At 42.4% G+C, this 17,486-nt stretch overlaps 1 protein-coding gene across 4 annotated transcripts in view; it reads right to left on the bottom strand.

Annotated features, from left to right (window-relative positions):
• Window positions 1-17,486, bottom strand: part of LOC120401980 (spermatogenesis-associated protein 7 homolog) — a 114,269-nt gene that overhangs the window by 49,694 nt on the left and 47,089 nt on the right. For 3 of the 4 annotated variants that reach the window (XM_039532272.1, XM_039532276.1, XM_039532273.1), the window contains one exon: window positions 5,703-5,750. In XM_039532272.1, coding sequence (XP_039388206.1) covers window positions 5,703-5,750 — 48 coding nt within the window. Of the gene's footprint in view, window positions 1-5,702; window positions 5,751-8,941; window positions 8,993-17,486 lie in introns of all 4 variants that reach the window. The other variant, XM_039532274.1, reaches the window with a different exon arrangement.

The following is a 17,486-nucleotide window of genomic DNA, read 5'->3' as shown; positions in this document are numbered from 1 at the left end:
GTGCAGCTAAGATAGCTCAGAGATCCTCCCATTGCCACTACCCTTCTCCCTGCAACATTTGCCATCAGACTGCATAACCTCAACAGAAGTTTTGAATGGTGGCCATTACTAGTTTGAAGCATTCAAACCTTATTATTGTTTGACCTGAGTTAGTTATCATTCCATAGCCAATACAAGAGACCACCCTTATTAGTCTTGCTCCTATCTTAGAGACCAACCCACAGCATCTCCACATGCATTGGGTACAGTTTTTTTTATGTTACACACCCATCCACCAATGAAGCAGTTTGCTGATGACCTGTTTCACTATGTGTGAAACAGGTAGCGTTCAGCATAAAAATCCCATTATTAAAGATGCAGCATTAAAACCTATAGTCCTGCCAATGCACTAACTACTATGAAGTCTCTTTTCAAGACTTTCTCTGATCAAAGGATAAAATATTCCTGTTGAGAATCAGATATTTTCTTCCCAGCCCTAGTACCAAAGTATTAACCTCTCCAACAAAAGCATACCTTGAGCCCAATAGCCCTAGGATCAAAGGGTCTCATGAGCTAAGACAATCGGTAAACCACTTTTTAAAAAAATACTGGAACTACCCAAAGATGGCAAAACTTTTTTTCATATATAAAATATGCCTTGAAAAGTATTTGGTTTGACCTTCACAAGTTTGCCAGGTAAAAACGCTTAGGTCTATTTTTGTTCACTCATATTTCTTATCAAGGGCTGTTATTATTGGAAAATTCTGTACGACACTGGTTTTCTTCTGCGCTATTAAGTTATGTATTAAGGTGCCTACTGTACATAACCATTTCTTTTTTTGTTGGCGGGCTCAGACTGTATAACATAAATGAGTCAGAAAAGCCATAACAAGCTTGTGCTGAAAATATATTAAAATCTGATGTACCGGAAAATGCATGGGCACTATATTTTGTATGCCATTCTAATCATATTTTATGTTCTAAAATTATGACAAACAAAAAGCACAGACAGTAATGCAGGGTTCTGGTGCTATCAAATTTCAATGGCGGCATGTAGGCGTAAAACAGAGTCCTTATTTAGGAAGACACACTAATATGCTATCATTTTTGCACTATGATGAGACTGCATCTAATGCAAGTTCTTAACCAAATTCAAAGGCCCATAAGAAGAGTGTTTCAACACAGTGTGTGGGAAATGAGTTCCCCTGCTTGAAGTACATACATCTAATTCTCACCATACTCCTAGCTACTCTGGAGTACTTGGCTATGTAAATGTGACCACAGTAAAGACAAATGACTATAAGGAGAAAAAAGCAATTTTAAATCCAAGGTCTATCTGAAGGCTTCCAAGGGAAAGTCCTACAAACTGGATGTCTTAGCACCTGCTCTGCCTATATATGCCTTAATCAGTGAAAGTATAAACATCTTGTAAAACAGTGCATTTTCAGACCGTCATCAAAGGAGCTAACTACTTACAAGATAGATGTCCATAGTGTATTAATTCTTCATTAAAAGAAACAATGGATTTGCATACAGTATTTGTGCCATTGTCTCAGAATCTTGATTTAAATTTATCTCAGCAGCTGTTTGGGTTCGCTATTGAATGACCTGAATTTTCTTCTTGCAGGCCAAATGCATGACCTGTATTTACAGGCACTTTCCAAATGCATGACCTCTATTTACAGGAGCATGTGGATTAAGACAAGGTAAGAAATCATGAAGAATGATTGTTGTGATACCAGAGTCTGTGTTTATCAAAGCCCGTGCCCATTATGATAACCTGCATGGATTTAAAGGGACGCCATACTTATTAAACAGTAACATCATTAATAGGGGAAACGTTTTCTCAATTTTTTTAAATGAAAAGAACACACTCTAATCTTCTACTAGGGAGAAAATTAGCTGTGTCCTCATATCACTCTAATAACCTGGCAAAACATCCCCTGTTTATTCAGTACTTTTCAAAATGCAAATGCTAAGCAGAGGCCTATTTTTGTAGCCATTAAGTCATTGTATATTGCAGGAATGATTTGCACATCAACCACATTAGCTGTGACTGTAGTTCCATTGTGTTAGTGCCCTATTTAAAGCTTTAGAGGAAAATAAATGAGTCCATCAATTCCCATGGGTCACTTCACTTTGACTTCTTACCTGTGGATATGACACTCTTGATATATTGTGATTTTGTCCATTGGTGCTTACAAACCTTTATGGCACAGGAAACAGTCATTTCTGGGGTTTGTCTGTCAGAAAGAGGACTGGCTGGGCATCTAGTGCCTTTTGGTAAAGGTAAGTATTAAAGAACAATGGCCATTTACATCTGCCTACTACATTATTGATAAATAAAAGGCAAAGATACCTTGGGGCCAGCTTGCAAATGCAGCTGCCCACGGACATCAGTTTCAGTGGTGGGTGCTCAGCACCTCTGAAAAATCAGACCCATTTCTATATACATTTAGGGCAACGTCCACTTCAGTGCATAGAGCCTACAATGGGCTCTCCACACCACTTCAACCCGATTGTGCTGGCACGGGCGACAGGAGGACATGGGTGGATCACATGGGGATATGAACCTTCTGCCCAGTTGGATCACAGATCTGCAGGTAAACCCTGAGGGCTGAACACAGAAAGGTGGTGCCAGAGAATTAGCTGTTTTGCGGATCCTTTGGTTTTTCCCCTTTCCCCCATCCCTGAATGGAGGAGCAGCACTAGTGGCATAGAAGCCATTGAGCCATTTGCCTGGAGAAGCCTCCACAGAGAGCTCTGTAGGCTGGGATGGAGGGAGGATGCCTCCATCCCTTCCCCCTGTGCAATTCACAGTGCCCATCTCAGTTACTTCAGGTGGAAATTGGAGAAATGGATCTCTTCCATCTCTGCTGTGATCCTATTGTAACCCACTGCTCAGTGTATGTTACATGTCCCCCTCTGTGCTTGATCCACAGGGGATATGAATCGAGTACAGCTCCCACCTGGAAGACCTAGTGCTCTACTTCAAGTTATAAGGGGTGGCGCTATTAGTTCTGGAGATCACAGGTTCACTCCCTGGTGAAAACCAAAATGGCTTTTTTTACATTTTTAGCACATCAGTGTATCTTGGTTAGCCTTTTTATTGAGTTTAATTAAATGGGGCATCAGTGAGGTACAGAGTTTCTTTTGACTTCGATCTCCAGCTCAGAAGAGACAGTCACAATTAATATTTTTATACTAAGCAAAACACGTTGGGGTAGATTTTCAGGGTACTGCACAAAGTTTTGTCCCGTGGATTTTCTTACAGTACTGGGAGCTGTGCAGCTAGACCCCTGTGTAATACTTGAAGAATGCTCTACTTTGAGATTTATGTTATGGACACATTGGCAAGTTAAGACAGAGCTGTTCATTTCCTTGTATTGCAGCAGTAAGTGTAAGAGGTGAACTATCTACCAGAGAAGTATGTCTTTGGTCACCTATCCCTTTAACGGGAAGATAAAAGACAGAGAAAAACAAGTGCCACTTAAGGAGAGATTTTCTTCTGATGACAAAAATGACTCTTTGGAGAGCATTTCAGCTTTCCCCTGATCAATAGACAAGGGAAGGAGATGTAGCCCTGGTATATGAGGGAGAGAATATTGGTGTCTTGAGAGAAAAATCAAATGACTTTTCTTGTTCCTACACTCTTCCAGCAGCATTTTCTGAGCAGTGCTCTCCCCAAGTAAGGAACAGAGACTGTAAAGTAGATAAGATTAGTTAGCCAGTTCCAGCTGTGCTGTGCTGGGGTAGGAAACAAGGAGCATAATGATCAGGTGAAATTGCAGTCTCTATACATAGAGGACTGTAAGGATTGATCCCTCCAACTCCTGGGGAGGTGGGGTGAAGGGAAGGTGCATAGTGACCCAATATGGGTGTGGAGGTTCTTCAAAGCAGAAAATCTTGCCAGTGGAAATGTCAGTTCAGTTGTATGGAGAATACTAGCCAAGATCAAAGAAAAAGATTTTACAGCACTGGACAACATTTATATACATTGGCATTTCCTAGAAGGTCAGAGATATTAAGTCTAACTATGGTCATGTGATTCAGGCACAGTACTAGACTTTGGAATTGTGCGTTCAGTTCCCCTGCTCTGCCTTATACTCCTTGTGTGATCCTGAGCAAGTCACTTAAACTCTCTGTGACTCTGTTCCCCATCAGTAAAATGGAGATAATGCTTCCTTTATCCCATCCTCTGCCTACCTTTCTATGTAGACCAAGATCTTTAGGACAAGGATTGGGTCTTACTTCATGTATGTTCAGTGCCTAGTACAAATGGATTGCAGTGGGGCCTCTAGGTATATTGTAATGCAAACAGTACATAGCATAATACCGTATATCTATATAAAACAAATACACCTGTTATAGAAATGTAGGTACTGTTCCATCCATACACATCACTTTATCTGAAACATTCCCTGTTGTATATGTCATAGGTTGAATAAATTCTGTCCTCCTGATATTTCTGAATCAATGAGGTTTGTGTGTCTGTATATGTTTTTTCCGTAAATACTAAGCTTACAGTGGGGCTTTTACAGTATTTTGCTCCATTACTGTAGAACTAGTTTCATAAAATGGTTAATGGAAAAAACATAAAAAGAACAAAATAAATGAAATGCACAGAAGAAATATTAACATTGTTAATTAGGAGGAGTTATTCCACCCCAAAATAAGAATGAAAAATCTAAATTTTCTGCTGTTATGACCCTTAAATTGTCCTCCTGTGTTTCTGTGTTGAGGAACACATGTAATCTGCTAGTCTGAGCCCTCTAAAGATGTTGTGTCTATCTGTGTTCTAGGGTGAACATAGCTGTAATGTCTATGCTCTACCATAGCCTTAGCTATGCGTTTCTTGGCTTCCAAGTTTGTTATACTCTGTGATGTCCTAGTTTAGGTATCTAAATAATCATAATATGGAGCTATGATTCCACTGTGGACAATAGAAACTTTCCATTTTTCCTGATTTTTTTTATTTGATAAGATATTGCACCTCTCTGTATAAAGGAAGCACATGTTACCAGCTATACAGCCATCCCATAGAGAAGCAGAGGAATGCCTCGCAGGGGTGGGGAATGAAGGAACCTGTCTGCATGCCAAAGGGACGCTGTGCCCATGGAAAGGGGATGAATTTACTCCTCTCCATGTGCCACCAGGCTCCTTATCTTTTGGGAGAGAAAGTTTAAGAAAAGATTTCCCTGCACACTCAACTCCAATGATATTTCATGTTTCAGCCAACAGATGGCAGTAGGATCTAGTGCAATGCTCCTCTGCTTTAATGATATCACTAAACAATCACAGCCTGCGTCTACCCAGATGTTCTTTGCAGCTTCATGAGCAGTAAAACATTGTTTGCCTTATGGCCAGTGTTGATTAGCAAAGAATACAAAAGGCTGGTGAATATCAGTTCTATGTATCTGAACTAGAATTTCTGGGTTGTGATGGGAAAATAAAGCAAGAAATTTATATCCCAAATAAACAGTCAATACTAAGTTCCAGGGCCTGGGATTTAGCCCATATCAGCACAAACGTGCATCGCACAGTAGACACGGTTACTTTGTTATCTTGACCACACTTGGAATGATGCAAACTTTAGTTATACATGTGCCTTTTCAAAACAGCACCGGCATAGCACAACAAAATGAGATTATCCAAGACAAATATTTCTAAATCAAACAAATGAAGCCAGACGTATTTGGAAACGAAAACAAAACCATACTCACATTTAATGCTAGTATGCAAACTCTTTGGTACAGATGAATCAACAGCAGCTGGATTAACAGAAAAATAAGCATATTTAGCTATGATCTCAATATTTCACTTACAAATCACAGCAGAGAGCATTGGACTAAAACTGATAGGGATGAACACTGGGGGTCTGATCCACCAAGTATTGGATTCACTGGGAACTTTGGATACTTGGTGCCAGGGTTTAAAATAGTAAAGATAGTCATATTTAATTTTGTTTAAAACCAACTAAGATCTATTATTTTTCTAATCACCCGCACAGTTCTTCCTCTTTGTTCTTAGCCATTATTGAGCCACGCCCCAAGATAGTCTAAGCTGGTGTAGCTCCACTGAAGTCAATGGAGTTCTGCTGTTTTACACCAACTGAGTTTCTGGCCCACAACTTCTGGATAAGAGACATGAGGGGTGGGACAGCCATTCAGCTGACTGAATGGCTGCCTCTCACAGGCAGTGGGCTGGCGCCTGTCGTTACTCCAGTTGTGCAAAATATTTGGAACACGATTTGAAACTGGACCAAACTCACCTCCTTCCAGATGGTGTTACAAACCTAAAATATCATGTCGGATTCACGGGGATTAGAGAATCAAACAGTCCCTGGCCAAATTGAGCTGAGTTAGGGTTGATTTATGGTTACACATGGAAATGTCTTGGGCTGAGTTTTGCTTTGGAGTTTTCCTAGAACCTAAGGGTTGGAAACCCACACAAAGCAAAACCTGCAAAATAATTCACATGAAACTCTGTCTCCTGAGATTGCCATTTTTCTCATAGCTTGAATCATCTTGATAAAACACTGTCAGCCAGGGGTCTAGCCAGATTGTGACATCTATCGTAAATGTACACTGAGTATCGTTACATGAGTGGTACGGGTGGGAAAACTCTTAGTTAAGCAGCTGTGGCATCCATGTTGTAGCAAGCCTGAGACGCTATGTCTGTGCTGCAGCTACGTCTAATTCTGTGCACTAATCAGGTGGCACAGTTGGTTGCTCTGGTTAGCCGCTCAAGTACAATCCCGTCCGATCCCCTAATGTACATATTTAGGTGCTTGAGCCATTGCCTGTGCTGTCATGGCCATGCTACTATTTTAGCACACTAACTTGAACAGAGCTAGCATGTGTATGTCTATCTGAGCTGGGAATCACCCCTCCCAACTTCAGTACATGTATCCTCAGATGGAAGCAGGTTTGAATAAAACCAGATCCAAACATGAGAAACGCATTACCAGATCTGGATCTGTATTTTGTGGGTTGGGCCTATCTCTACTTATAATACCCTGAGGGATAATAACAATTAATACAAAATTAAAAAATCCTGTGACAGCAGCACCCTCCTCCTTTCTATGGTATTAATCAGGAAAGATTAAACTGAAGCTAGCCCAGGTGTTTGGAAAAAGCATCCATTGTTACCAAGAAACTCTCAATCCGGGGTAACTTTGGGAGAAGTTACAAGATGATGGGGAGATTCAATTTGTTCCTAGACTCAAGAAGAAGCCATCAGTCCTCCACTGCCACCCTAGCAGCAAGTGTTAATTGAATATAATTTAATTTTGCAATTCAAGTTTTATTTTGTAAGGCTAAACCAGAAGAGACTCCATGAGGAGGACAGGTAACATGCAGCAGCCAACAAGGAATTCCTAATATAAATCCTATTACTCTTCTGATTATGCACATACTGTAGCCTCATCTATAGAGTATGTATTAATTATATGAATACATACACTACACAATAAGCACTTAACACTGCACATATAATTTTGCAGATGATACCAAACTGGGAGGGATTGCAACTGCTTTGGAGGATAGGGTCATAATTCAAAATGATCTGGACAAATTGGAGAAATGGTCTGAGGTAAACAGGATGAAGTTTAACAAAGACAAATGCAATGTGCTCCACTTAGGAAGGAACAATCAGTTTCACACATACAGAATGGGAAGAGACTGTCTAGGAAGGAGTACAGCAGAAAGGGATCTAGGGGTTATAGTGGACCACAAGCTAAATATGAGTCAACAGTGTGATGCTGTTGCAAAAAAAGCAACATGATTCTGGGATGCATTAACAGGTATGTTCTGAGCAAGACACGAGAAGTCATTCTTCCACTCTACTTTGCACTGATTAGACCTCAACTGGAGTATTGTGTCCAGTTCTGGGCATCACATTTCAAGAAAGATGTGGAGAAATAGGAGAGGGTACAGAGAAGAACAACAAGAATGATTAAAGGTCTTGAGAACATGACCTATGAAGGAAGGCTGAAAGAACTGGGTTTGTTTAGTTTGGAAAAGAGAAGACTGAGAGGGGACATTATAGCAGTTTTCAGGTATCTAAAAGGGTGTCATAAGGAGGAGGGAGAAAACTTGTTCACCTTAGCCTCTAAGGATAGAACAAGAAGCAATGGGCTTAAACTGCAGCAAGGGCGGTTTAGGTTGGACATTAGGAAAAAGTTCCTAACTGTCAGGGTGGTTAAACTCTGGAATGGATTGCCTAGGAAGGTATTTAAGAGATATTTAAGAGTAGGTTAGATAAATGTCTATCAGGGATGATCTAGACAGTATTTGGTCCTGCCATGAGGGCAGGGGACTAGACTTGATGACCTCTCAAGGTCCCTTCCAGTCCTAGAATCTATGAATCTATGAATGAATGAATGAATATGTGGAGGCATTCCTCCCAAAAATGGTAAATAACCCCCTATCAGCTGGTTTTAACAATTACTTGAATAAGTACCAAGAAAAAGCAGAGGGGGTGGGGGGGTTGCTCCATCTCTCTTCCCTTGATGGCTAACAGGTTAGCAATCAAGAGGTGTTTATCCTATCGGGACCCACCGAGTAACTAAGCTGGCGGTACAGATCAGGGCACAGCCCTGGAGAGCTGTGAAACTAAGATAAGGTAGCATGGATCTGTGCAGGTTCTGAACTACTGCGGCATAAAACTCCAATGATGAACTCTTACTCTGTAGTAACTGTGGTCTGGAACCAATGACGGCAGCCCATTGTAATGGCACCCTTTGGTGCACTGGTGTTATCTTCAGAGCAGTATGATCTCATCCCCAGATGGCAGTATACCGAATTTGGGGAAGACAGGTACCTCAATAGTACAACACAATTCAAAGTTATATGCTTATAAGGGAGGGAGAATGGACCCTTGAGGAGTCACATGATTAAATACTCTTAAAGAAATAGGGAATACTGGTTGCCAACTGTCAGGAAAAGAGATAGCCACTTACAAATAGAGCAAAGTTCCAGTTTCATTTAAAGGCCAACAGCTCCATTCTCATCTGAAATGCACAGGCATTATGGATTATCACCAGATATTATACCAAAACAGAGTTTGTACAAGTGCACCCAGAAGATGTTTCAGACCTTGAGAGGAGTGTTCCTCCAGGTGTCTGACTAAAATCAGGTCAGGAAGGCCATATTTTCAAATGAGAGCTGAGACTGATCAGCACCTCACTTAAATAGGGCCCTGAGACAAAGGGTTTTCAAAGGTACTGAGCACTTACAGCACTCATTGATTTCTTGTGGATGGTCAGCACTGCTGAAAATTAGACCATCTCTGGATAAAAGAGGGGGAATGGGGATGTTACAACATAATTTGAACATGAATCCTTGAGATTTGGTGGTATTTTTATGAAAAGAGCTACATAGGTGCTTTGTAATACTAAGCAGAATGAATGCTTGTGCTAAACATTTATTTTACAAGCGGTGAGCCTTGCCGGATTAATCTTTCTACATTTCTCTGTTAGTTTAGCCCCACAAGGAAAGTACAGAAGTAATTTATGAAACATAAGAAGTAAAGTACATTTTAATATTTTGTTTCTCAGATGTGACTTCATGCAAAGTTTGTTTTTTGTTTAATGCCCTAAATCAGACTTTTAAATAAAAATCTTCAGACTTTCCTAGTAAGACACACAAGTATTAGAAAACTTTACCAATCAAAATAGGGTTTGATTTATAGCTAACATAAAAAGAAAATTAACAACCTTGCTGAATTTTGCTATGGATGAACAGTATCATCATTTGAACAAAATAAAATTTAAACCCCTTTGAACAACTAAGATATAGTATTGGAGAGCTTGTTCTGCCAGAAACTTCTCCTCATAAATTCTCTTTTGTGCTACAAGAGTGTGACAGACTAAAAATCCCCTAACGGTTATTTTAAAATAAAATCCTTGCATCAGACTTCTGCCATGTGTGGCTGGCTCCCTCTCTCCTCTCCTCATGACCTGAAAGGCAGCTTTGGTTTAACTGGCAGAAAAGAGAACAAGTGTTAATTATGTATAGCAGTCTTCATTGCCCTCAGGTAGTCCAGCTGCATCTGTATATTTATGGGCAAAGCATTTGCTTGGGAAGAAGGGTATTTGGGTTCTACAGACCCAGGTGTGCATTTTTTCTGAATTAAATGTATTAGCCACACATGAGCAAAGGTCATTTAAACCCAACACTATACAGCTGAGGGCCAAACATGTTTGTGTATGAAAGATTAAAAAAAAATTGTGGTGAGGTGAATCAAAGGTTACCCAGGATGATTTTCAGCCTCATATTCTCTCTCCTGGTTGTGGATTAGTTGTGATTTTCTAACAGTTATTTGTCCTTGTAATGGGGTACCCACCCCACACAGGCCCTGAGCAGATTAATGTGAGACAGAAGGGTCCAGCTGAACTTATAAAATGCACATGGAGGGCTTAATAAGCACTAATTACAGATGAAGCCTGGCTGTGGGAGAAGTCGGATGGGAGTATAAAAGTTAGGAAGAGCAAGCAGGAAGGGTCAGTTGGTTTGCAGGCTAGCTAAGGCTTTGGCTAGGCAGAATGAGAAAAAATGAAACTAAAACCAGGCTAGGCAACAAGGACAGGGAAAGCACTGTGAAAAACTGGATACAGATAAGAAGAGGGTAGATTCTCTAAAACCAGAAGGACCAGGAAATAAGAATGCAGGAAAGGAAAATGGGGAAAATTACATAATAGTAAAATCCTTAGGTAAGGACCTAAAGATAGGGGATATCAACTCTCTGTAGATTGCTGAGTTGATCAATAGAAGCGCTGGAGATCTAGTAAGAGCTAAGAAACCATCTGGAAGAGACTAGTTAGTAGACTGTAAAAACAAAGGATAATTAGGGAAGCTCCTTAAGACAAAGGTGTTAGGTAAAAAACAAAACAAAAAAACCACAACTAAGGTGTTAGCTACCCAAATTCCTCATAGGAACAGGAGGGGTAGTATAATGTGCCAGCTGAAATGTCAAGAGGAAATAAAACAAGGAATAGGTGAAGAGACTAATTTATCAGACTAGGCAGTAATAGCAAGCCCTGGACAGCTGTGCTGGTTACATTTCTGGGGCAGATGCTACCAGAGAAAGTAATTTTAGGGTATTAAATATTCTGCATTAAGCCCTCTAATCCTCCTGCTCCTTCTGTGAGATGCCAAAGATTTGGTCAGGTAGCAAATAATTGCAAGGGGAAAATATATGGTGCAGTAAGTATGGAGGTAAACATTCATACGATAATTATGAGGTAGGACCAAACAAAATGTTGCAACTGTGGAGGAAAAAAATTTAGCCTGTGGAAGATATACTGAGGTAAAGCAAGCTAGAGAACTACAAAAAAACCAAAATTACTAATAACATCTCATATGCAGAAGCTACCAGGAGACATCTACAAGGGAAAAAGGGGCGGGGGCGGGGGCGGGGGGGGGAGAACCTGATAAGGGGAAAGGGAATAGCCAGCAATAAATTAATAGGAAGGAAGGAAGTAATGAGTGACAGCCAGGTAAAAGGAGATGACATACTACTTACATAAACAGATTCATTGCGTTTATGATTGAAGTATTAAATTGTATGCCTCAAATAGGAGAGAAAATGAGAATTATAATTAAAGCTGCTGAAAAGTACCTATGAGCTAGCAACCTAAGTGAAGGAAATATTGAAGGTAAAAAGCACAGTGGTGACTATTTTCAGCTGGAATGCTTATAACTTAGTAGCGCATGGGCGAGAATTAAAAAAAAATATTATTGATATGAAAACAAAGCTTGATATAACATGCATACAAGAGGCTTGGCTAATAGAAAAACTAGGATATGGCATATATAGACATGATAGAGAAATAGGAATGCCCATGTTGGGGTGACTCCACCTTCATTAAGGATAATGTGAGCTTCCTGGAAGTAGAGGTTTAGAAGAAGAAAAAGCTAAATATCAAATATATGCTATTGGATACCAATATAAAACAATTCTGCATCTCTAAGGCATTCTAATGTCTATAACCCATGCAAGAAACTAGAGGCTATGAACCTGGCATAATTAACTGCAGATCTTACATGTCCCTTCGTTATCTGTAGTGATCTGAATAGCCACAACAGATTATGGGGAAGTAAGAAAAATGATAAAAATGGAAAATATTTGGAGCCATTCTTTGAAGAGAATAATTTAGTAATATTAACTGATGGATCACCTACCAGATTCAATATGGCTGATGGAAGCTTCTCATGCCTGGATCTGGGAATAGCTTCTAGCACAATAGCAAGTAAATGCAGCTGACATATATACAAAGAGGAGGGAACAGGTAGCGACCACTTCCTGACATTAATTACTCATCAAGGAAATACTGAAGATAAGGATAATATCCCCACTTGGAATCTAAAATAAGAAAATTGGAAACTCTTTAGAAACAAAAATGAGGAATACACCTCTACCCTGATATAATGTGACCCAATATAACACAAATTCGGATATAACGTGGTAAAGCAGAGCTCTGGGGAGCAGGGCTGTGCGCTCCGGCAGATCAGCGTGTCTGGCTCCGACACGCTGCTTTGAGCAGCATATTAAGGGTGCTGGGATGGGTCCGAGGGGTTGGATAAGGGGCAGAGGGTCTCGGGGGCGGGGGCGGACAGGAGCAGGGGCGGCTCCAGGCACCAGCACCCCAGTGCAAGTTTGGGGCGGCAAGCCACGGGGGGTGCTCTGCTGGTCGCCGCGAGGGCAGCAGGCAGGTTGCCTTCGGCGGCATGCCTGCGGAGGGTCCGCTGCTCCCGCAGCTTCAGCAGACCTCCCGCAAGCGTGCCGCCGAATCCGCGGGACCAGGGACCTCCCACCGGCAAGCCACCGAGGCAGTCTGCCTGCTGTGCTTGGGGCAGCAAAATATCTAGAGCTGCCCCTGGTCAGGAGCCAGGGAGCAGGGGGGAGCCACAGACTGAGGAGAGGAGCTGCAGTGCAGGGGAACGTCACAGGGGCTCCAGCCGGTGCCGAGAAGTTGGGGAAGATTGGTCCACATGGGGAAGTTGTGGATCCAGGGCAGGGAGACGTGCCCATCCTAGACAGTGCCATGCAGGTGCCCCTGTCCCGGCGCTGGAGGGCTCAGCACACAGCGGGCCCAGCTGGCAGGCTGTGCCCTGCTCGCAGCAGCACCGGGCGGGTTCTCCAGGTCCATAGCGCCGCACTACCCGCCCACAGTCAGGGGCTCCGTGCGCCCCGGCAGGCAGCTGGCCTGGCATCCTCACCAGGGACAGGCTGTGCGGGGCTCTGTGGAGGAGGAGAGATGGGCTCACACTCCCCAAGCACCACGTGGGCACGGGGCGGGGACCAGGTGCATGCGGACACCTTGGGTGAGGCTGCCAGCCCTGCTCCCCCTCGCGGGCTCAGCCGCTGCACCGGGCTGGGCACGCTCCATGGACAGGGCAGCGGCCGCCGGGCCAGTTCCCCCGCTCCACCCCTGCGGGGCTTACCCCAGCTGACGTGGTCGAGCAGGTGTGAGTGCTTCCTCCCTGGGTCCTAGCGCCCGTCCCAGTGCAGTGTGTGGCTCTGCATGGGAGTCCTGGGGTGATTAGGGATGCGGGGGGGGGGGTAGTTGGATGGGTCGGGGATTCTGAGGGGCCAGTCGGGGGGGCGGGAAGTAGGTGGGGTCGGATAAGGGGGTGGGGCTATATGCTGACTATTAATAATGGAGATGCTCGAGGCCAAAGCAAGTTTGATATAACACGGTTTCACCTATAACACGGTAAGATTTTATGGCTCTCGAGGACCGCATTATATCAGGGTAGAAGTGTATATGTGAATGAGCAAAGTACAGATGAAAAATTTGAGGAATTATGTATTAATCTTACTAAGAGAATCATAAAGACAGCCTGCATAGCTATTCCTAGGATACGAACAGTACTTAAAGATAGGAAAAGTGTTCCATGTTGCAACAAGGAATGTGAAATAGTAATTAAGGAAAGGAATAAGACAAACAAGACATCAAAAAAATTCCTTAAATAGTGAGGACTGAATGAAATATTAAAGTAAGAAAATTGAACAGAGGGCTATAAAAAAGGGCAAAAAAGAGAGCTGGAGAACATACCAGGAGACAGTAACTAAAATAGCTCTGCCGTATTGGTATCATCAACAACTTAGGGAAATGAATTGAATAAAGAGTCAGAGTCACATAATACCAAGCCTTGGATTTGCAGAGTATGGAGTAAAGAAAAAGTGGAAATTCTGTCCACCATATTACAAAAAGTAAGTAATGATGAGGATCAGAGGATAGAAATTAGGGAGAGGAAAAGAACATTCATTAAGGATAGTTATGAGATGCTGAAGAGGTGGGAGAAAGATGTGGATATTATTTTAAATCAAAACTTTAATATGAGAGAACTCCAAAAAGTGATGATAAGGAGCAAAAGCAGATCATCAGGCAAGGATGAAATAAGCATTGAAATGCTTAAGCCCCTAAATTAAGCAAGCTTGAGGGTGATACTAAGATTTATATAATGTGGCAAAAAGGTAAAATATCAAAGGACTGGAAATATGTGATTATTGTCCCAATGAGGAAACCAGGTAAGTTGTGCTCCAGACCCTAAACATACAGACCAATTGCCCTCACGGCATATTTAGGTACAACCATGGAAAGAATGTAATGGAAGAACTGGTAGCACACCTACAAAGAAATAGGTTTGGATGGAATGCAGACTGGTTCTGAAGAAGTAGGAGTGCAACTGACCACATTGTAAGGATAGAGGCAGAAGCACGAAAAAGCAGGAGACCCAAATAAACTCTGTATCTTTTTTTAAGGACTTAGTCTTGCACTTAAATTGCAGAAGAGCTTTTTATGATTGGGGCCTCATTTTCCTTGTTTTCTTGATAGATGTTGCAAGGAAAATTTTGTTACTTTAATTCCTCTAAGTTTTCTTAGGAAGCAAGTCTGCTACACCACAAAGTTGAGGAAGAGGCTGCAGGGAGGCAGGCTGCAGTCACTCCCTTAGAGGGAAAAGGAGTTGGCCAGGGACAAGGAGGAGATCCAGAGGAAGAGTAAACCCCGAGGACCTGCCCTGGACTAGGGAGTCTTGCAAAAGTCCTAGAAGGCTGAAGTAGCCACGGGGAGCAGAGGAAGCTTCAGTGGTAAACCTAGAGATAGTCAAGGACATGGACTTGGGAGTAGGAAGGAGCAGAGAGAACAGGGTCTGAGACTGAGCAGACCTAGGTTGCTAGTCATAGGGTCCCTGGGCTGGAACCCGGAGTAGTGGGTGGGCTTGGGTTCCCCTACTAGCCATTGAGAAAGTGGCACAGGCCTTGGAGATGTGGAATGGGGGACTGAGGGAACATTTGGACAGCTTGTCCACTGGGACTTTTTTTACCCCAAAAGGGAGGGATTACATAGTGACTTGGCCAGAGGGCTGAGTCACAGAGAGAGGGGCCACAGCACGAGCAACCAGCGGAAAGAGATACCAGATGTGGTGAGAGCTAATTCCCAGCCCCAGCCCCAGCCCCAAGGAAGCAGACCTGCAATGAGTGAGCCCCTTCCCAGTCATCCTCTACCAACTTGACCAAGAGATGCTATGGTGGTTACTGGTCTTAAAACAAAGACAGATGGGATGGCCCGGCAGTTCCTTAATGTAACTGAATGGCAGCTGCAATCTGTTCTATTGCATGAACATTACATGAGGTCACCAAGCTCATGGCACGTCATCAATGCAGGCTTTGGTTGGACAAAGTCTAGGTAGTATAGGACTAGCGGATTTACAATAGTGTTAAACTGACTATGGGTTGTCACTCACTTCTTCATTTCTATTGTCATCTCTTTCACCTTCTTCTGAAGCATCAGATGTTTGCCAACGCTGCAGGCAGGACTTGCTGGAGCAATGCACTGATACAGCAAATTCTGTGTTCCAAGTTCTCCCCACAGTTTGCAACCATTTACAGATAGTGCTTGGAACTGCTGCTGAGCTGCAGCCATGAGTCTAGACACTAATGGAATCTCTCATTAGTCTGTATAGCATCACCACTTCTATAATTTTCCAGATCTCTAATGGCAGGAAGCAGTCACTCCAATGTCACCCTTACAATGAGTTCTGCCAATTGAACACCTGAGCTAGCTCCAATTTTATCTTTCCTTGGTAGTCATACATCTCAAAACAAGGAATACACTATTGAAATAAGATGGGAAACTACTTTGTACTCCTCTGATATGGATTTGTCACTTTGCTGAACAATTTGAGGGGATATCTACTGCAGCTCTCAGCAATCAGTCTGGCTGCTCCAAGACAAGTCTTCAGCTCCAGTCAAGTTGTCTATAAATCCTAGCTTTTAGAACATACTGCATGCAAATTCCTTGGCTGCTCCTTTGCTGTAGACTGAAAGAGTGAGAATGGGTGGGACATCATTTAATGGAATCATCTGAATGGGCTGCAGCTTATTTTGTAGAGACAGAATTCTTCACAAAGGAGCAAGCCCATTAGTCTGGTAGCCAGTCAACAACACTGATTTGTAAACAAAATGTTATGGTGAAAAAGTCAGTGCATTTTTCTCTGTACGAGTTCATTTGACTGACTGACAAAACTATAAAGAACTCAAAGACCACCCTAGACTATAATTCAGACAGGAATTAAAAGATAAATTACATCCTTCCCCAAACAATTCCAAGAAAAATTACAACTTCATCCCCCTACAAACTCAATCCAGGGACTTTCTACATGCTTCCCAAGATACACAAACAAGGGAACCCAAGCAGACCCATTATATCTGGCCACAGCACTCTTACTGAAGGAATATCAGGACTCAGAAAAACCATCCTCAAGTCACTCACCACACCAAGGGGCAGTTTCCTTCAAGACATGATGGACTTCCTCCAGAAACTCTGCAATATTACCAACCTCATCCAGAACACCATGCTTACCACCATCGATGTCACCTCTCTATACACCATCATCCTTCACCATGATACCATCACTACCTGACTCAAATACTTCCATGATTATGGACAATGCTCAGAAATCCACCCTAAACACATAACCAAACTCATCCATTTCATTCTCACACACAAAAAGGTTACATTCAACAATAAACACTTTGCCCAAACCATCAGATAAGCCCAGGGTACTAGGGCTCCCCAATATGTCAACCTCTTCAAGGGCCATCGCAAGGAAGAATTTCTGGAAATATACCTGAGATACTGATATTTTCATCCTCTGGACAGACAACCGAAACTCCCTCACAGATTTCCACCACAACTTCAACAATCACTACCCATCCATTCAACTTTCTCTAGAACACTCCCACGCCTGCATCAACTTCCTGGACACCACAATCAGCTTAAACAATGGAACCCTACAAAGAACTATATACAAGAAACTCATGGATCATCACACTTACCTTCACAGATTCAACTACCACCCCAGACACAGCCATAAATCTGCCAAGTGTTCAGATACCACAGAATTTGCTTCATAGAGAAAGTCCGGGATACAGACCTAAACACACTTAAAACTACCTACACTAAACAAAGGCATTCTACCAGAGAAGTAGACTGC

The sequence above is a fragment of the Mauremys reevesii genome, linkage group 3, assembly GCF_016161935.1.
Source record: "Mauremys reevesii isolate NIE-2019 linkage group 3, ASM1616193v1, whole genome shotgun sequence".
NCBI classification, from domain to species: Eukaryota; Metazoa; Chordata; order Testudines; family Geoemydidae; genus Mauremys; species Mauremys reevesii.
Note: the sequence above shows the minus strand (reverse complement) of the source record. Positions and strands in the feature narration are given on the sequence as shown.